Below are 21,289 nucleotides of genomic sequence, written 5' to 3' on the forward strand. Positions count from 1 at the left end.
ATTGTGAGAACTACCAAAATGTGACACAGAGACATGAGGTAAGTGAATGCTGAAACGCTTGCTGGACGCAGGGTTGCCAAACTTCAATCGTAAAAACACAGTATCTACGAAGTACAATACAGCGAGGTACGCCTATAGTGTAAGAGAGAGGAGCCTACTATGCAGGAGCCATTGGAAAATGACACAAGTCAATGGAAATGACATTGGAACTATGAGATGCAGACAGAAAGGACTCTAGGATGTCAGAGGACTGAGTAAGTGATGATAATATCAATAACGTTAACAACAGCAGTTCCTGAGCTTCACTGGTCCTACTACCTGCTGGTCCCCATGCTGAGTGCTTTATGTTGTCTCAAAGCAACTAAGTCCCTAGCTCTTAAGCCATCGTTTTCACCAGTATCTCCTGATTAAACACACTCCATACAGAGTTTTCCTTGTTAATGTTACTTCCACCACCATATTCTATACATTCTCCTCCATGTGAAATGTCCACCAGATGCAGGACCACATCCCTATGTGACCAGAACCACTAAGTAAATATAAAAAATCCAGCCACTCCACTCTCAGATGAACAGCCCCACCAATGCAGATCTATCATTTAAATGCTCCAAGACATCGTCTCATGGTTTTTCACCTGCACTTTCAGTGCTCACATCTCTCTGTTTTTTAGCTTCATCCTAACAGCTTTCTTGAGTTAATATTTCAATTAAAGACCTAGAAATTCCTAATAAATTGACTGGTTCATACCTAGGAACCCTGCAATATTACTCATTTCTGGTACTGGATAAACTCATATTACTGGGCACATTTTGGGCAGGTAGGTAAGGACAGAAAAATTAACTAGGGCTTCAACATTGACTACCAGATGATATACGTTTAATTAATCAAAACTCTCTGGCAAGTAATCCTACAGCATCCTCTATGATTGTTTAAGGGCGCACATATGGATGGCTTTCTCTGGTTGGTTTTAAGTTGGAAGTGGGGACAAGGATTAGGGAAAGGGTCAATTATTAATCAAGTCCTGGCCATTTGGGGCCGATGTTACATAAGTCACTGTTTCTCTTCCTGGACTGTCTCTAGAGATAGGAATCTGGCTTCTGGCAAGTCTTAGGCCGGGCTAGACTCCTGGGTTGTTGATTGTAGATAAGGGACTGGATTACGGGTCAGGTTGTTTGTCAAAGTTCTATTTTTATACGCGGTCTATTTTCCATTTGCATATTCAGTCTCGCATGTTCTAAGACTGGAAATAAAGTCAGTGACGAGCCAGCTCCACTGGTCGTACACAAACACAACTGCAAAGAGAAATCTAGCGCCTCTCTTGACTTCCACCCTGCTCAGGAGCCCTCTCCGAACCAGAAGAGAAGCAGCAAGGCCAGAAACATGGTCCACTCACCCGCGTCGGGTCCATCCACGCCGACGCCATCATGGGACCCTGAGGCGAGAGCGGGGCCCGTAGAGGCGGCGACAGAGGCGGGTACCGCGGGCTCAGCCGACCACCACCCGTTCCCTGCCCTGGGCTGGGTGGCCGATCGAGCGGAAGCTCACCGCTCGCTCAAATGCGCGGAGGGGAGCCCTAGCCTCCTTTTTGCTCATTTGCGAAGAGCCGCACTAGAAGCGGCCACTGAACTGCTATCCCCTCCCCACAGCTGGCGTGGACGGAACAGTCGCGCGCTAATGACATCTACAGCCAATGGGGTCGGAAGTCCCTCCCCTGCGCAGGAAATACCCCCGCCCTGGGCCGTCATTGGTCCAGCGCCTGCTACAGACGCGCGGTGCACCGCCTTCTGGGTAATGTAGTTTTTTCTTAACAAACAACCGGCCTCGGAGCGCGTTCCAGAGCCGTTATTCCTCCTTGTAAACGACTTAGGAGGCCCAGGGGTACTTCCCTGGCACTCCAGTGATTAGGACTCCGCGCTTCCACTGCCCGGGACCTGGGTTCGATCCCTGGTGGGGGAATTAAGATCCCACAAGCTGCAAGGCACGGCAAAAAGAAAAAAAGAAAAAAGACATAAGAGACCCAGAGCCCTGAAACAGACCCGCCTCTTCACAGGGGACACAACTTTGGGGAACAAAGGAGCACTGAAGGTGCAGGTGAAAAAACTATGAGCCAATGTCTTGGAGCATTTTTTTTTTTTTTTTTTTTTGGTTGCACACAGTGAAAGCACGGAGTTTCAACCACTGGCCCGCCAGGGAATTCCCTTGGAGCATTTAAATGATGGATCTGCAATGGTAGGGCTGTTCATCTTAGAGTGGAGTGGCTGAATAGCTTGTATTTACTTAGTGGTTCTGGTCATATAGGAATGTGGTCCTGCATCTGCTGGACATTTCACATTGAGGAGAATGTATAGGATATGGTGGTGGAAGTAACATTAACAGGGTAAACTCTAAATGGAGTGTTTTTAGTCAGGAGACACAGTGGTGAAAAAGATGCCCAAAATGATCAGAAAACATGTTTGAGCTCCTCGCTGAGTAGTCTGGATGTTTACTCTGGTGCAGTCAAGCTTATTGTAAATGAAGGGAAAAAACTGCAACAAAAAACTGCAACAGGAGGTTGTAGGGGAATGTTGGAAGAAAACTCCCAAAATTGCTGCAAGCAGAGCACATGATTTCAGAAGAGGTTGAAGATACATTTATTATCAGGGATGATTTATCCTGACGCAATAATATGACAACACCGCGTAAGTGCTAGTGAATTCATTTGAGAATTGGATGGCATTGATGTGCAGTGAAACATTTTATCTTGAAGATGGCACCATGTTGGATGTCAGTATAAAGAGAATGGACCTCTGGATTGATTAGTGTCCTGTTTTACAAATGACATACTCCTGAAAATATGGGGAAAGTGAGTTGAGTCTAGGAGCCACTGGGATAGGTGGTAGGTTATGCACCACCAGGGTGGTTATTTGCATAAAGTAGTAACTTGTTTTCAAGAAGAGTCGTTAAGTCACAAAACCTGCGGCCCAGGAAGGGCATCATTTTGGGCTGCTCTCATGGGAAAGTTTCTACAGAAATAAAGATTCTAGGGACTTCCCTGGTAAGACTCTGTGCTGCCACTGCAGGGGGCGTGGGTTCAATCCCTGGTTGGGGAACTAAGATCCCGCATGCTGTGTGGTGCGACCAAAAATAAATAAATAAATAAAATAAAGATTCTACTCAATCACACACCAACTCATGCAACTATAAAGACCTGGTACAAAATGATTCAGCTTTTATTAATTAGCAAGATGCATCTTAAAAGAGAAGAAACAAAAGACAGAGTAGATACCAGAGCCAAGGGGGCTCCATGAGCAATCACAAAGGATTAGGGGTATACAGGGCTCAGGAAACCATTTGAGCAGATGGGGGAAGCACCCTCCGAGAGTGGGCCCGGACCCATGGGTGCTCCAAGATCTGGACCAAGGGCAACCGCTCCGAGGGCTGGTATCTGAGAAGCTTGGAGATCAAGTCCTGAGCCCCCAAAGGCATTGATGGGGGAAACCTTACATCTACCTGATGAGGCCACAGAAGAAAGGGAAGTATGGTTAATTTCCTTGGTCCATTCAAGGCACTGTTCGGGATCTTAGCAGACAATCTGTGTGTGTGCCCTGGGCTACGCAGGCCCACCAGCCCCCACTGACTAGCTCCCACATGAATGCCCAGAGTGTGGCCTTCCCACCTGGAGGATGCGTCTGTAGGTCTCATTATGGGAGGGGCTCTCAAAGGGCGGATTTCCCACCAGCAGCTCGTAGCAGAGCACTCCAATGCACCATAGATCCACCTTCTCATTGTATGTTCTCCCCTCAATCATTTCTGGGGGCAAGTAGTCCAGTGTCCCACACATTGTCCTTCTCCTAGAGGGCAGAGAAAGGAGCACTAAGCAGAGGATCAGTATAAGGGAAACTCCTTCCCCAGCTTTCAATGAGACAGGAGACCCTAGGAAATCCTGGCAGCCCTCTCCCAGGCACAGGAATTTGGAAACACCAAATTTCAATACAGATCAAGGTTTGAAGAAGGCAAGTACTGGGATCCACCAACTCCATATTTTAGAACTTTTTTTTTTTTTTTGGAGGTGCTGCACGTCATGCAGGATCTTAGTTCTCCAACCAGGGATCAAACCCGTGCCCCCCTGCAGTGGAAGCACAGAGTCTTAACCACTGGACCACCAGGGAAGTCCCTCCATATTTTAGAATTCTTCATACAATTATTTAGCTCACGATCCAGGATATTTTCACAAGGAAGATTTGGAACAAACTGATGGTACACCAAGAGGGACGAAGTAAATTAATTATGGTTTATTTATACAGTAAAATTCTGGAATTATGGAGCAATGGTTCTTAATTTATTTACATGGAAAGTTATTGGTAAAGTTATATGTCAACAGAGATTAATCTCTGTTAAATGGTTGAACCACATTCTTTCAGTCTACAAATACACATTAAATATAGGCATTTGAAAAAGGTAGTATTTAAATACGAACCTAGGCTTGTATCTGGATCTTACGTGTGAAATAAATCAAACTGGATCATTCTTAACCGGCACCCAGGGTGCCACCACCTGACCTACCTTAGAGAGGGGGTGTGCACAGACCAGCCAAAGTCTGCAATCTTCACCTCACCCCTGAACCCCAGCAGCAGGTTCTCCGGCTTAATATCCCTATGAATCACCTTCTTTTCATGGCAGTAGGTCAGAGCATCTGCCAACTCCTCCATTACCTGTGTGAGCAAAGAAAAAGCAGTCTGGAAATGGAGCTGGCCATGGGATGATTATTGCTGTGATTTCCCATCTGGAGCCCCCCAAAAATCTCTTGCTTCCTATTTCTAAGTCAGTTCCACTCATTTATTCAGTGAACTGCCATAGAGCCTTTCATGTTTCTTTCCATAAGGTAGCACACTTAGATTCTGTTGCTTACAACCAAAGAATCCAAACTTACACACACAATTTATTAATATTCTGGGGGTAATTAGGGTATCCAAATGTGAAGTTGTAGGATATAAGAGTCATTATATAAAATTTATAGACTGAAATTCAGAAATAAAGAAAAAAGCAATCTGGATACTCATGACCACCACAAGCAGTGACCCCCATCAGCCCATAGGAAACTCATGAACCCAAGCCCTCAGCCTCCCACCTCACCGTGGCTGTACGCTGTTCATCTAATGTGTGGCTCTTTTGCAGCTCCTTGTAGAGCTCACCCCTTGGAGCATATTCTAGAATCAGGTACATCCGGCGTGCATCATGGAAGTAGTTGTACAGGCGTAGGATATTGGGGTGTCTGCGCAACAGAAGGAGGAAGTGTCAAGACTCCTCCCTGAGGCCCAATTCATGATGCTATTACAAGTGACTGGTCACACAAGGGGCAAATTGTGCTGGGACCAGAATAGTAACAGCATGATCTGGAAGTTTGTGAGGGGAAAATGAAACAAGCATCAAGATTCTGATGTCTGACACAGGGAGCTTTACATGGTGTAACTGGAATGAACTGCAGAGAAAAAAATCTTCATAAAGCAATTATACTCCAATAAGGATGTTAAAAAAAAAATCTTCAAGGTGAAAGCAAAGGGCCTATTTGGGGGTAGTATTGGGGGAAATGATGAGTTCAGATGTCGGAGATGGAAGAGGAAACAGGAACAAGTGAAAAAAAGAACCTGTAACAGGAATCTCATACAGAGACTGTCCTTACTGTAGATGTGCCTGGATTTCAATTTCTCTGCGCAGCTGGTGTTCCAGTCCTTCCTTCTCTATCTGGGACTTGAAGAGGACTTTCAGGGCCACAATGAAACGGCTTTCCTTGAGCCGAGCCAGGTACACATTCCCAAATTTTCCCTTGCCGAGAGGACGCCCGATTTCAAAATCATCAATTGTGAGGCGCCGCCTGATAGGAGAGAAGGAAAAGAGTCTCCGTTTCGGAGGTGGGTGGAGAGTCAGGGAAACTTCATGCTCGCCTTCCTCTTTCACTTTACCCTCCCTGGGCCCCTTTCCCTTCTCAAGGGCCCTGTCAGGGTGTTTGGTCAATAACTGTCAGTCCCATGAGGCAACCTTCACACGTGGAGCTTGCTCTTCATCCCTCGGTCCCACTCCCCTTCCTTTTTCAGATACAAAACAAAAGCGCTCACATGGTTGGGATGCTGGGCATCGTTTGACCTGCTACAGCTACGGAAAAAAGAAAAGAGACGTCAACACTTTCTTCTGTGCACACCCACCCCCAACAACTGACACCAGGGCTTTCTTCTAAACCCTCTTTCTCTGGTCCTGGTACTTATCCCTTTCACCTGCGGGCTGCGCACTGCCCGACTTCATCAGTTTTCGGGAGGCTCACTAGACAAGATGGTGGTGAGGAGGACGCCTTCCTGAGCCCTGAGGAGCTGGGTGTCCAGGAAGGAGGTAACCCTCCTGAGGCTGAGGCTCTTCCAGTCCCGACCCGCTCCCACGCAGCCTCGGGACAGTCACTGGGCGGGCACCGCCTGCGGGCTCCCCTGAGGCTCACCTGCGCACAGACCCACTACTGAATTAGATAAGATCCTGGACAACATGGGCCAGGCCCTTTATACTAAGTGCTCTGGCCCCATTGGCTGAGCGGGTAGTTCCTGGTTGACTCCCACTGGTTGAAATGTCTGAGGCTTAGGCAGCGTGCCCAATAGAAGAGACAGGAATGAGAGCTCCCGCCCATGGTTGCGGGGCGGGACTTAAGGCGCTGGGCCAATGAGAGGGCAGGGCGCAGAGACAGGAAGGCGGGAGCCGGGGCAGAAAGACACGAGAGGAGGGAGCGCCAGAAACCGGAAGGGGAGAGAGGGTGGAGGGGTGTGGAGAGTCTGTAATGCAAGAAGCCTGAATGAATGAGCAAACATATAAATCCGTGACTGAGTGACTGCTTTAACGAACTCAGTGACGTGACGGAGGTGTGACTGAATATAAACCAACCGTAGGAAGCTGCCGGGGTACGTTATGCAGTTGGCAAACTCCAGAACCACGTGCAGCCCAACTGGCCCCAGCTTGAAGGGCGTGTCCTATTCAGGCCGCTCCCCAGGGTCCTCCTCAGTCACTCGCTTATGTGAGGGTCACCACTGTGGAGCTCCCCGAAATTTGTGCCTCTGTCCCCCAGTATCCTGTGGCTTGTGTGCCCTCCCCCAATACACCTGCCTCCCCCAGCCCAGGACTGCCCGGGCCACTTGAAGTGGGGGCACGGACCACAGCTGCATTCAGCCCTCCTGTCTCATGTACTTACTACAGCACAGCTGATCCTTGAACAAGCGGGATGGGGCGGGGGTGGTATTTAAGGGTGCTGACCTTCAGCATATAACTTATGGTTGGCTCTCAGTGTTACCACCAGGGTTCTTGGACTCCCTAATTAATAGAAATTGATATGAGGCCTGAGGAGAAATTCAGGTAAGGCTTTATTGGGACTCCTGCAGCAGGAGGGAGAAAACAAGTAGCAGGTTCGCTGGCTCGCTCCCTGAAGCGGGGCAGGCTGGGCCCTTAACCGAGGTGAGCCCAGGGGTGGGGCTGGAGGGGTGGCTTAGGTAATCTGCCCACCTCCTTGGTGGTGCTGTGTGCAGGGGGCATGCACAGTACCGTTTTTGCTCCCAGTACCTTGTTTTTGCTCCTGGTACCCTGCTTCTGTTCCCAGCTCCTCAGAAGTGACAGTTCGGTTTTTGGTCTTTTTGTATCTTGTTGCTCATAATTTGCCCCAATTGCACATGCACGCAGTTATTTTTAGTCCCTTATAGTTTCTTTGTATTTTGTTGCTGGAGGAGATGTTTGTCCAGGTGCAAGCACTGCAGCAAATGGTCCCACGTCCCAGCTTGTCTTATCAGTATTTGAGATTCCTCCATATCGGCGGGTCTGCATCCAGGGAGGGGTTCAAACAACCCCAAGTGGTGCAGTGCTATAGCATTTACTATTGAAAAAAACCTGCCTTAAGTGGACCTAGGCAGTTCAACCCCTTTTGTTCAAGGGTCAAGTGTATTTGTTGGACCCTGTAATCAGTTTGCATTCTGGGTCTCAAATAGTAAAATCATCCCCCATATTTATTTGTTTGGCATACACAGAAATTTCAAAAACATTTGCAATTGAATTCTTTTAGACAGGTAATAGTGTGAATTGGTGGGGAAATTTAAAAAGGAAAAAATCTCCTCCAACTCAGAAAAACCTCTCCGAAAAGATAGTAGAGAAATAAAATAGTTTAATATTGTATAAGCATTAAACCAGAATGTGATGCACAGCACAGTTGCTAAGAGATTGCAAAGAATAAAACTCACCCTTTCATATAGCCAAACAGACACAACCCATTACATACATTTTCAAACAATAATTAGTTCTCAAGTATTGACAGCACCATTTGTTACACATAGTTCATCCTAAATTTACCTGGTAATTGGGGTGACTATCTGCTGTTACATTGGCTTTCTAGAAGGGAAAACTAACTTCTCAATTCTTTATGACAGAGGTAGTTTTGCTACTTGGAGCAAGGTGCCTGTCAAAGTTAGGCTCCTACCCTCCCACAGAAGCTGTGATGTAGGGATGCTATCTCCTTTGATGTCTTCATTTCAAAGAGATGGATTCCTAGTCTTTGAGAAAGACATTCCTGGGTTCGGAGTGTATTGCGGTGTTTGCAGAAAAGCAAGGCTAGTGTGGCTTAGAGCTGCATCTTCAGGGGTTAGAGTGGTATGAGGTAAGTTGGAGAGATAAAGGGAGGCAAATTGTGTAAACTTTGTCAGCCATAGTAACGAGGTTCTAATATGCACCTGAACGTGTTCTAAAATGTACCTGTGGGGGACTTCCCTGGTGGTCCAGTGGTTAGGACTCTACACTTTCATTGCTGAGGGCCTGGGTTCAATCCCTGGCTGGGGAACTAAGATCCCACAAGCCGTGCAGTGTGGCAAAAAGAAAGAAAAAAATAAGGACTTGCCCTTGACCAGCTCCAGGAAGACCACTTCTGAGTCCTTGAAATATCTTGACTAGTGAGAGTGATTTTTATGCTTACGCCTGTAGGTCCCACTGTATCATTATGACCAGATAATTTATGCTAACAATGTGACTCATGATGAAGGGTGGGCTTTGTATTGCCTGAGGCAGCACTACATCTTTGCCTTCTGCGGATCCCGAGTATCCATGGTAGGTCACTTAGGCGCTGCGAGCCTCGGTAAAGGAATCTGTGGACTCTGAAGCTTGGGTGACCTTCCTTTGTTGGCGATAACTGAACATGTTGTCACACATCTTTGCTGAAATTTGAGTCCCTGTGAACTGCACAGGGAGGGATCACCTGGAAGGGGTGCTTGGTTTCTCCCGGACTTTATTACACGTGCCTTCTCCGTTTGGTGATCTTGGTCTGTGTCTTTTTATTGTAATAAACTGTCATCATGAGTATCACAGCTCTTCTGAGTCTAGTGAATCCTCCTAGCAAACCACCAAGCCTGAAGGTGGTCTTAGGCAGCAAAGAACCATGAAAGTTTCCCTGAAAAAGAAAAGTTATGACCTAGGTGGGTATTCTGGTAAAGGCTTCCCTAGGGAAGTGCTATTTGAGGTGAGATGTGAAGGATAAGCACTCACTCACTAGCCAAAGTGGGTAAGGAAGAGCCCTAGAGAAGGGGAGAAAATGAAAAGAAACGGAAACAGGAAGTGGAGAGAGAAGAGCAGTCAGACACATGCAAGAGAAAAGGCAGTAAATTAGGCACATCCCTTACCAGGTAAGACCCCATGGACGGGCTATGTTAAGGATTCGGTTTTTATCCCAAGAGTTAAGGAAAGTCATGAAACACTTTAACGGTGTGTGTGTTGGGCAGGTAGCAGGGAGTGAGATGCATCATCTAATCTGAGTTTCATCTGTGGTTACACTGTGGAGAAAGGATTGAAGAGGAAACGGGTAAAACAAGACCTAATTACTAAACAGAATTAGAGGTGATAAATGATGGTATTATGGTCTAGGAAGGAAGTGGTGGATTACAGAGAAGAGGATAGACTTGAGAGGCATTAAAGAGGCAAAACTGGCAACTTTGCATGTGGGGGATGAGGAAACAGAGGTAACCAGGCTGAGTAAGGGATTTTTTTGTTTTGGCCGTGCTGCGTGGCATGTGGAATCTTAGTTCCTCAACCAGGGATCAAACCTGTGCCCTCTGCAGTGGAAACCTGGAGTCTTAACTACTGGCCCGCCAGGGAAGTCCCCTGGGATTTCTATCCTTGGTAACCAAACAGTGCCATGTAGTGTAGAGGCAAGACTAAAAGTGGATCAGGGGCTTCCCTGGTGATGCAGTGGTTAAGAATCCGCTTGCCAATGCAGGGGACACGGGTTCGAGCCCTGGTCCGGGAAGATCCCACATGCCACTGAGCAACTAAGCCCGTGTGCCACAACTACTGAGCCTGCGCTCTAGAGTCCACGAGCCACAACTACTGAGCCCGCATGCCGAGAGCCCATGCTCCACAGCAAGAGAAGCCACCGCAATGAGAAGCCCGTGCACTGCACTGAAGAGTAGCCCCCATTCACTGCAACTAGAGAAAGCCTATGCGCAGCAACAAAGACCCAACGCAGCCAAAAATAAATTTAAAAACCTTAATATTTGATTTAAAAATAAAAAAATAAAGACATGGCCTTATCTCATTCTTTAAGAAAAATAAAAGTAGATCAGAATCAGGGAGAAGTGGAAGCCACTTTAGGAATCTTTAAAAAGTCAAGTGGAGAATGAGACATCTTTGAAACATCCAAGTGGGGACAGTAAGAAGAAAATCAGGGGTTCAGGTCTAGAGCTCCAATAAGTCAGGACTGGGAAAATAAATTTCAATTTGTTCAAAGTAAAGAAGATAACTGAAGCCAAGGGTGCAGATGAAGCCTTGGGAGAGACCACAGAGTGAGAAAAAGGCCTATGAAAAGTATTTAGAAATTTCAAAACTGAATGGGTGACTAGAAGTGGATGAGTTAGCAAGTTAGAAAAAAAGAAAGAGGGAGAGAGAAACCCAGGAGACTGATGTTACAGAACCAAAGAAAAAGAGTATTTCAAGAATGGAGGGGTCAACAGGGTCAAGTTCAGTCTCAAGAAAGACAAGGGCTTAAATTTTTTTTCTTTTTTTCGGTATGCGGGCCTCTCACTGTTGTGGCCTCTCCCGTTGCGGAGCACACGCTCCGGACGCGCAGGCTCAGCGGCCATGGCTCACAAGCTTAGCTGCTCCGCGGCATGTGGGATCTTCCCGGACCGGGACGCGAACCCGCGTCCCCTGCGTGAGCAGGCGGACTCTCAACCATCGTGCCACCAGGGAAACCCCAAGGGCTTAAATTTTATAAACATGGGAGTCACCACCAACCTTGCCCAGAGTGGTGTAGAGGGTGGGACTGTACCAAGGAGGTTCACAATGTAGGGAGGCTTGGGAAGTGGAGAAAAATAGAAAAGGTAATGGTGAAGTGCAATAATCGCAAGGAAAGGAAAATAGGCCCAAGGGGACTCCTCAGTTAAAGGGAGAGGGAGGAATAAAGAAGTGAGATGTGGGATAGAGAGTGGTGCCTGACACTCAAGGCCATGTGGGAGGACGAATCAGAAAGAGTGAAGGACAAAAGAACATGCAGATGAGAAGGAGGCTTTAGGCAGCTGAGATCACAGGCACAGCAAACATTGGGCAGACTACGATGGGGAAAATGTTGACGATTGCTTAAGTGATTTCAGGTTTCAAGGAGAGAGAAAGTGAGGAGAGCACATCAAATGTGTATGAAGATTTATACCTAAAATCAAGAGCATGAAATGGAACTAGAATGAGCAATAATAAGCAGAAAGGTTGAAAGACCACGTGGCTACAGATGCCATAAGGGACAAGGGAAGAAAGTGATGAGGATGCCTGTTAACCAGGAGGTGAACAAGAAAACAAATGATGTAGCAGGACTCAGGAGACAGCACACAGAAAGCCGTTTCTTCCTTCACCTCTCAGAAAGTTGGAATCATACAGGGAGACTATCTGAAGTTGTCATTAATGAATTTGTGGTCCCCAGTTAGCCACACTTGGTCATTGTCTGAAGTGTGTGACTTTAAGGGAATCTGGAACCATCTTTCTAAAAGACAAACACCTGGGGGTGGAGGTAAGTGGCATCTTACTAACACCTTGGCCTGTCAAATACCTGCTATTTGCTCACCTGGACAGCCTCTCCTTGGCATTGTTCTTTCCTCTGTCCAGGACTCTCCACACCGTTCCAATTTAAAGATTGCATCTGGCTGGGTGCACTGACACCCTGGTTTCTGGAAATGCCTGATTTGCTCTGTTATATTCCTAGTATTTATCCTCTCATTAACGCTTTCAGGCAGTTTTAAAATGTAGGATTTAGTATCCTGATATGAGGCCAACAGATGATTGCCGTTGAAGAAATACAGTTCTGTAAGATGAGGTCACGCCATGCTCCACAGGGTCACATGGGGACGCACTAGTGTGGAGTCAGCGGCAAAAGGATGGAGGCGGAAGTGTAGGCAAAGACTGTGTTGTCATTTTCACTGGGAGCAGTGGGCCAGGGGAAGCAAGCAGGCTAAGTAGGTTTAGGATTAGCTAGCTGGGATAATTTCAGCACAGTTCAGAGTGCAGGGGCTGTGCTTAGTTTCCTGGGATCTAGGGAAGGGTCTTGAAGCATGAGAACTTGATAAAGGCAGTAGTAGTGGGGTCTGGACTCTGGAATGGCTGGTTTGCATTTAAAAGGCACACCCAGTGGGGAAACTTATCTGGAGGAATCAGCTAGCTCTAGGAGGAGCAGTCTCTACAGGATCAGCAAGGTCCCAAATGTTAGAACTTCAGAATAAAAGCACATACTTTAACACATGGATATCCAAAACAAAGGGAAGGAGGAGTGGCCAGGAATTTTCTAAGTCTTCCAGCAGGTAAGAACCAGGTCAGGAAGTACCAACAGGAAGTCAGACCACAGGGCCCATGGCACTGACACTGCTCTGAGGGAGGCAAAGTTGCCCATCTACCATTTAGACCTTTAACTGTGAGGTGTGTAACCTACCTGTGAGCAGATTACAAATCTTTAACCCTCAACTCTCAAGGATGACATCATTGAGCATTCCAGAGCCGCACCCCCCCCCATCCCACTGAGACAGGAAAGGTCATCTGCAGGGCAGAGTGTGAGTACAAAGGGGAGAGGCACATACTCCCAGAGACCAGATTCCTGTAGGGGTCCAGCACCATGTCTCCAGCAAGGGCCCTCCCCGCTGGAGCCACCAGCTCCCACTCTCTCCAAGTGAAACTCACACATAGATCATGAAGGCGACTAAGCCTGAAACGAAGTCTTTAATTAAATCTTGTCAGGGGCACTGAATGATGCACATGTTCCTTATTTCTCTCTTTGTAGAAGACAGAGGCAAACAGCATCAATAGCAGGAACAAAGAGACAAGAAATTGTTGACTTACGTGCTATAGGAACACACAGCATTGATCTGGCATTTACATCTTTATAGATAAGGGTAAGCAAGCAGTGGGTGTATTTGCAAGTCAGACCACTTGAAGCCATGTATCTGTATATATATACACACACAGAAATACATATATATTAGGTCTATACACATTTATATACATATATATGGCCTCAAGTGGTGTACATACATACACATACATATACATACATATATTAATATTGGGAAGAGATAAGGAACTTTGTCACCAGACTGCCTCTGTACTTTGTCATCACTAAATTAAATCCTGGCTAGTTTGTTAAGTTCTACTTTGGCTTACTGATTTTTTTTTTTTTACAACAATTTCACCTCAGAGTTATGACTCACTTTTTGTTGTAGGAAACTGTATTTGCTTAATGTTTGTTACAGAAGTCTGAATTAATCGGCATCTTAGTACCATTTAAGTCACTATGAAGACGTAACACAGCAGGCCTGAGACTGCTATTCTCTTGAGCTTGCAAGGTTCACCTCTGCAAGGCCTGGGGTTTGGGACCTTAGATTTTGGGAGATTTCCCATCATTCCCACAAATGACGAGTGGCTCAGTGTGCCCAAGTTTTCTGTTTAATTGTGTGGCTTAATGCCAAAGATCTATCTATCCTTCTAGAGGTCTAGAATTTGGTATGTGCTAGAGTGTCCCAAGAAACCCCGGGCACTGGGTCTCTAATTAGCTTCCCCAGTAGACATTTCAATCTATTGCTGTTAACTCCTTGATGGAGCTTAAATTAGGCCCGTCCTGTGTGACTTCCCTGAGACAGGACCACTGCAGATTGTCCCTGGTTTCCTCTGGACTTCAGTCCTTGTGCCTTTTCCCTTGGCTGAGTTTGCTTTGCACTGTTTTGGTGTAATAAAGCACAGCTGTTGACTGTAAAAATACGCAGAGTACCGTGAATCAGCAAATTATTGCAACTGAGGGTGGTCTTTGATGACCCAAAACAATCATTCATTATGACTATGATCTGGCCATAAAAGCTTGTGTAGATTTTCTTCAAGGTCAACATATGTTCTATACGGTGCCAACTATATACACAGCTTTGTGTAAACACTGTGAGGGAGCCAAACATTATAATATAAATCCCCTGCTGCATGTAGCCATTCACTAGAACACACATATACTGAGTGTCTACTAGGAAAAAAAGAACAGAATGGGACAGTGGCTGGATGTGGGTGATGATGAAAAAATGGCTGCAAAGTGTGTCTGGCTTGGGCAACAAGGCAGAAGACAGTAGGATTCACGGAGAATCCAGGCACCTTAAACACAACTCTGAACAATCTACAGGTCTCAGTTGTAAGATCTGTTCTCAGAAATTCTTGTGGATACCAGGCTTTTCATTTCTCCAGTTAATCTAGGATTTCTATCCCAACATCAAGATAAACCACCAGAGAACCATGACCTTGGACTATACAGTTTTGCCTGTTTTCTCAGAGTCCTTCTTTGGCATTATAAGCTAGGCAAAAATACAGAAGATGTATAAAAGAACCAAATGGAAATCAAACAACTGGGAAATTCAAAAACCAAAATGAAAACTCACTGGGTGAGCTCAATAGTAGATTATATACGAGACAGAAAGAAACCAGTGAGCTCAAAGGGAGATCAATGAAAGTTAATCAATGTGCGGAACAGAGAAAAACAGACTGGTGGAAACAAAAAGATGGGAGCCTGAGGGTCCTATGGAACAAGAATGTGAGAATTATCATTCACGTTACTGGAGTCCCTGAGAGGAGAAAAAGTGTGGGGTTGAAAAAATATTTGAAAAATAACTAAAAATCTCCCAAATTTGGCAAAGAGCATACACCACATGATTCAAAAAGCTGAGAAAACACCAAACAGGATAAACCCTAAAAATGCTATGCCAGGACACATCATAAACTGAATATTATAATAAAAAACATTTTGAAAGCACCTGACGGAAAGGATGCCTTTCAAATAGAGGAACAATGGGTTGAAAGGCAGGTTTCTCATCTGAAACCATGCTGGACAAAAGGAGATGGACAGAAGAAAAAACAGACATGTTTTCTTTTGTCCTAGAAGAACTGTGGACCCCAAGTCTTATGTCGCACAAAAATATCCTTCAGGAATGCAGTGAACATAAAGACATTTTTAGATGAAAAAAGAAAAAACATTTGTTAACAGCAGACATACCCTAGAAAAAAGGCCACAGGAAATTTGCCAAACAGAATGGAAATGTTAACAGAAGACTTGGGACTTCAAGAATGGAGAAACAACAATGGAATGGTAAAAGTAGAGGTAAACAGACTATGCTTCTCACGAATTTTGTGTGGGGGGGAATAAAAAACTAAGTTGAGGCAAAAATTACAATATCCAATATAGTTCTCAGTATACAACGAGAAAATACAATTATATTAAGAATAGGGAATGTAGGTGAACCTAATGGAATCAAGGTTTCTATACATCAAAGTGCTAAAATGCTGGTACAGTCTGTGATAAGTTATGTATACATAATACAATACGTAAAGAAAATTAAGATATATACTCAAAAACATTACAGACGTATCAAATGGAATTCTAAAAAATATTAAAATAACCCACAGGAAATGGGGTGGGGGAACCCAAATAATAAAAACTGGAAAACAAGAGAAATAATACAAAGGGAACACACACAAAAAAAAGATTAATAAAATGGTACAGTTAAGCTCTAACATATCAATAATTATTTTAAATTTAGATGATCTAAACCTACGAATTAAAAGTGGCATAATGGATTAAAAAAAAAAGTATGACCCCAACTACATGCTGTCACAAGAAACTTACTTCAAATATAATGATATAGATGTTAAAAATAAAATTATGGAAAAATATAGACTACAAACATTAATAAAAAAATGCAGTAGTGGGCTTCCCTGGTGGCACAGTGGTTGAGAGTCCGCCTGCCAATGCAGGGGACACGGGTTCATGCCCCGGTCCGGGAAGATCCCACATGCCGCGAAGCGGCTGGGCCCGTGAGCCATGGCTGCTGAGCCTGCCCGTCTGGAGCCCGTGCTCTGCAACGGGAGAGGCCACAACAGTGAGAAGCTCATGTACCACAAAAAAAAAAAATAAAAATAAAAATGCAGTAGTGACTATACTATTATCAGATAAAGTATGCTTCAAAGGCAAGAAAATGAACCCCTTTATTATGATTAAAGGGTCAATACACCAAGATGACATAGCAATCCTATATGTGTATGCACCAAACAACAGAACTTTGAAATACATGAAGCAGAAACTTACAGAACTTGTAAGGAATAGACAATTTCTCAATTATACTTCAGGACTTCATCATCCCTCTCTCTGTAACGGACAGAAATACTACACAGAAAGTCAGCAAGGATGTAAAAAATCTGAGCAATAATCCCAACCAAGAGGATTGTGCAGACATTTATAGAAACTTCACCCAGTAACAGCAGAATACACATTCATTTCGAGAAGCCTTACAGAACAAGATATACCACACCCTGGGTCATAAAACAAACTTCAACAAATTTAAACAAACCAAACATGAAACAAGTAATAAATCAGTAACAAAAGATACCAGAAAATGCTCCAAACAGTAGGAAATGAAACAATATACTTCTGAATAATACATGGGTGTCAGAGGAAGTCTCTAAGGGAATCAAGGGATATTTAGAACTGAATAAATTGTAATGAAAACTTGTGGGATAAGGCTGGAACAGTGCTGAAGGAACTTTATAATACTTAATGATCCATTAGAAAAGAAAAAAAAAGTTTCAAATCAGTAATCTTAGCATCCCTCAAAAAATAAAAAGAGCAAAATACAACCAAAGCAAAGTAGAAGATATGATATCATAAAGACCTGAACAGAAATCAGTGAAATTAAGGACAGAAAGGTAAAGGGACTTCCCTGGCAGGCCAGTGGTTAAGACTCTGTGCTCTCAATGCAGGGGGCATAGGTTCGATCCCTGTGGGGAACTAAGATCCCACATGCTGCGTGGTGTGATAAAAAAAAATAAATAAATAAAACAAAAAAAAACACCCAGAAAGGCAATAGAGAAAAATCAATAAAATAAAGTGCTGGTTCTTCAAAATGATCAGTAAAATTGGTATATGTCTAAGACTGACAATGATTAAAAAGAGAGGTGACATATTTCCAAAATCAGGAATAAAATGCGATGTAAGTACAGACCCTGTTGCCATTAAAAAGATAATAAGGGAATACTCCCAACAAGTCTCCAAATAAGAAAAGTTAGATGAAATGAAACATTTCCTTGAAGAGGACCAACTATCCAATTTATCCAGTATGAAAACAGATACTCTGAATAGTTCCATACTTATCAAATAATATGTAACTAAAAAGTATCCAGAAAATCTCCAGGCTCAAATGGTTCACTGGAGGATGTTATGAAACATTAAAACAACAATTAAAAACAATTACATAGTCTTCCTAAAAAACAGAACTTGGGAAGCCACTATCACCTTGACACCAAAACCAGACAATGACAGTAGTTAAAAACAAGCAAAGAATGACAACTACATATCATCAATCAAGAGATTATAGGAAAACCTGCTCAAAAAAATATAATCAAATGGAATGCCTTAATATATATTAAAAAATTTATACTCCACAACCAAGTGAGGTTTATTCCAAGGATGCAAGGCTGGTTTAATATTCAAAACTCAATGTAATACACTATATCAACAGGCTAAAGAATAAAAACCAGATGATCACATTAACTGATGGAGCTAAAGTATCTGCCAAAATCCAACATTCATTCATGACAACAAAAATCTCAGCACATTAACAGAGGGAAACTTTCTAGACTTGACAGGAAAACTCTATGGAAAAAAAACAACCTTACAACTAACATTGTACTTGATGAAAAACTGACCATTTTCCCCCTAATATCAGAAACCAGTCAAGGATGTCCTCTCTTACTACTCTTACTCAACATCATACTGAGAGTCCTAGCTAAGTGCATAAGAAAAAAAAATAATACGTATACAAATAGGAAGAAAGAAAACTATTTGCAGTTGACATTTCTATGCAGAAAATACCAAGGATTCTATCCAAAGAAATGGCTAGAAATAACTGAGTTCAGCCAAGGCTGCAAGATACTAAAATATCACCCCCCAGAACAATTATCTTTCTGTATGCTACTAAAGATTATGTGGAAATGAAAGTTTAAAACAATGCCAATAGGGAATTCCCTGGCAGTCCAGTGGTTAGGACTCCTCGCTTTCACTGTAGGGGGCCTGGGTTTTATCCCTGGTGGGAGAACTAAGATCCCACAAGCCTCGAGGCCAAAAAAAAAAAAAGCCATTTACAAATCACTAAAAAAAAAACACCCCAACAACCTAGACATAAACCCTAAAAAAAATGTACAGAACCTGTATTGTTCAATATTACAAAATGGTAATGAAATATCAAGAATTACTTAGATACATGAAACACCATACCATGTACTGTGTTCATGGTGCTGCTTTTAAACAAACTGCTCTACAGGTTTAAATCAATTTCTATAAACACATGAGCAAGGTTTTTTTGCATCCTAAGATTTATATGGCAAGTCCAAGGAACTAGAAAGCGGAGTTAATTTAAATAATAAAAGTATTCACTTTACCCAATTTTAAGATTTACCGTATAGCTACAGAAATTAAAGAACAGATTGAATCAATAAAAAGTCTGAATGTTTGGTGTTTAAAACCACCAAAAGAACCGTTTGTTTTTTAAAAAAACCAAAGCCTGAAACAGTCTTAACTGGTGCAATAAAACGTGCCTGTGTGTCATATGTGTATCTTTATCTACTTAAATACCTGGCTTCAAGTGTCTAACTCTCCCAATACTGGACAGCAACGAATGTATATATAAGACACATAAAGGGTCAAGGCCCTTTGCCTGTGAAATAACATTCCCTTCACCCCAAGTAAACTAAGGGATCCATGACAAAGTGCCATAACCTTGACAGAGAAGTCTCAAACTATGTTTGCATTTCATTTTTTCATCTAAGTTTCCACCTTTGTTTTATAAAAATTCCTGAGATAACACTACAGTGTAAACTAAGGGAAAAACGTAGCTAAAGTTTTCCTTAGTGCACAATAAACACTGGTCTCTCCCTCACAGATGAACTCTCAGATGTAGAGTAAGGCTCTAGGCTGGGTCAATTCCTACAATGCGTCTTTACACAACTACTGATGATCCGTGACAGGTTTTCTCACAGAGAAGATACTTGTGGGGTTTCTCTTTGGTATGTACGATCAGATGTCATGGTAGGTGTTTTCTCCTGCAAAAGATTTTCCTCAGTGTTTACATTCAAAAACTCTTTCCCCAACAGGAGTTCTCGGAGGGTGACTGAGGTTTGCCCACTGGTGAAGGTTCTTCCTACATCTGTCACACTGACAGGGTTTCTCCCAGTATGAATCCTTTGATGCTGAGTGAGGGATGAGCTACGACTGAAGGCCTTTCCACATTCACTGCACTTATAAGGCTTCTCTCCCGTGTGGATGATGGCATGTCGAATGAGGTTTGTGCTCCAGCAAAAGGACTTCCCACACTCCATGCATTCATAGGGCTTCTCTCCACTGTGAATCCGCTGGTGCCTGGTGAGGCCTGACCTGCGGTTGAAGGCCTTCCCACACTCCGTGCACTCAAAGGGCTTCTCCCCAGTGTGGATGCTGAAGTGCCGAATGAGGTCTTTCCTAGTGCTAAAGGCTTTCCCACATTCTTTGCACTCAAAAGGTTTCTCTCCAGTGTGGGCCCGTTTATGCAAGATAAAAGTGGAGCAGTGGGTGAAGGCCCTTCCACATTCAGTGCACACAAAAGGCTTCTCCCCAGTGTGAATCCGCTGGTGCCTCTTGAGGTATGATCTGTGGTTGAAGGCCTTCCCACACTCGAGGCATTCAAAGGGTTTCTCCCCAGTGTGGATGACATAGTGGTGAATGAGGGCTGCGCTCTCACAGAAGGCTTTACCGCATTCACCGCACTCGTAGGGCTTCTCCCCAGTGTGAGTCTGCTGGTGCCACACGAGGTATGACTTGTGTTTAAAGACCTTGCCACATTCAAAGCACTCATACGGATTCTCACCACTGTGAATGATGTGATGTCGAAGGAATCCTGGCCTATGTCGGAAGACTTGCCCACATTCTTTGCACACAAAGGGTTTTTCCCCGGTGTGTCTCCTCTTATGTAAGACAAAGTTGGAGCGGTGGGTGAAGGCCTTTCCACATTCATTGCACTTGTAAGGCTTCTCTCCAGTGTGAATCCGCTGGTGTTGTGTAAGGTAGGACCTGCGGTTGAAGGCCTTCCCGCACTCTGTGCACTCATAGGGCCTCTCCCCGGTGTGGATCATGTGGTGCTGGAGGAGGTGTGTGCTCTTAATAAAGGTTTTCCCACACTCTGTGCATTCATAGGGCTTCACACCAGAGTGAATCTTTTCATGTCCAGCAAGAAGGTGTTTCTTGTTAAAAACTTTCCCACATTCACTGCATTTAAAGATACTTTCCTCTTCCTGAATCATGTGGTCATTACCAGATCCACATGAGTCATGGTCATGGACAGCACCTCCTGCAGGGACCAGCTCCTCTACAATCCTTGAACACACACCACCAGCTGTCCCTAAGCTGCCATGTTCAGGACTCATTTTCTCAGGAAGCTTCTCCCTCTGGGGGTCCATCCCTGGTCCCAAGTGTCCTTCCTGCATTTCCAACAGCCCATCCTGATCCTTGGTTTGTCCGAACTGGGAGTCCCCTGGGCCTCCTTGTATTAGTTCCTGGATAGAGGCTCCCTCATATAGGGTTGGCTCACAAGTGGTAGGTTCTGTGGTCTTGGGTTTTCCTTTGTCAACTGAAAGAAACCCAATAAACAAGGCCCATTAGTAATACCAACAAGGAAGAAACAAAATCGGCATTTCAGTGAAAAAGATAAAGATGAAAACAGTGCCTCTGTGT

General features: G+C 44.2%; 2 protein-coding genes across 5 annotated transcripts in view; both read right to left on the minus strand.

The window, feature by feature from the left end:
* Window positions 1-20,928, minus strand: part of LOC132510185 (zinc finger protein 850-like) — a 66,829-nt gene extending 45,901 nt beyond the window's left edge. Inside the window, exon 1 of the mRNA XM_060131966.1 lies at window positions 19,744-20,928. Within this exon, the coding sequence (XP_059987949.1) occupies window positions 19,744-20,859 (1,116 nt within the window). The 5' untranslated portion in view covers window positions 20,860-20,928. The remainder of the gene's footprint in view (window positions 1-19,743) is intronic.
* Window positions 3,192-6,515, minus strand: AURKC (aurora kinase C). Of its 4 annotated transcripts, none has more exons than XM_060130180.1 (7): window positions 6,249-6,514; window positions 6,093-6,129; window positions 5,660-5,851; window positions 5,113-5,251; window positions 4,543-4,691; window positions 3,656-3,830; window positions 3,192-3,489 (listed from the first exon to the last, which is right to left on the minus strand). In XM_060130180.1, exons 1-7 carry the CDS (start codon window positions 6,274-6,276, stop codon window positions 3,319-3,321), a joined length of 891 nt encoding a protein of 296 aa, XP_059986163.1. In that variant the 5' UTR covers window positions 6,277-6,514; the 3' UTR covers window positions 3,192-3,318. The 4 variants fall into 4 exon arrangements, 3 of the variants coding, with proteins under 3 accessions (XP_059986163.1, XP_059986164.1, XP_059986165.1); XM_060130181.1 differs by having other exon boundaries at window positions 6,464-6,474; XR_009536949.1 differs by having other exon boundaries at window positions 3,351-3,489; window positions 4,644-4,691.
* Window positions 20,929-21,289: the final 361 nt, after the last annotated feature.

Source organism: Lagenorhynchus albirostris, chromosome 19 (genome assembly GCF_949774975.1).
Source record: "Lagenorhynchus albirostris chromosome 19, mLagAlb1.1, whole genome shotgun sequence".
Lineage (NCBI taxonomy): Eukaryota > Metazoa > Chordata > Mammalia > Artiodactyla > Delphinidae > Lagenorhynchus > Lagenorhynchus albirostris.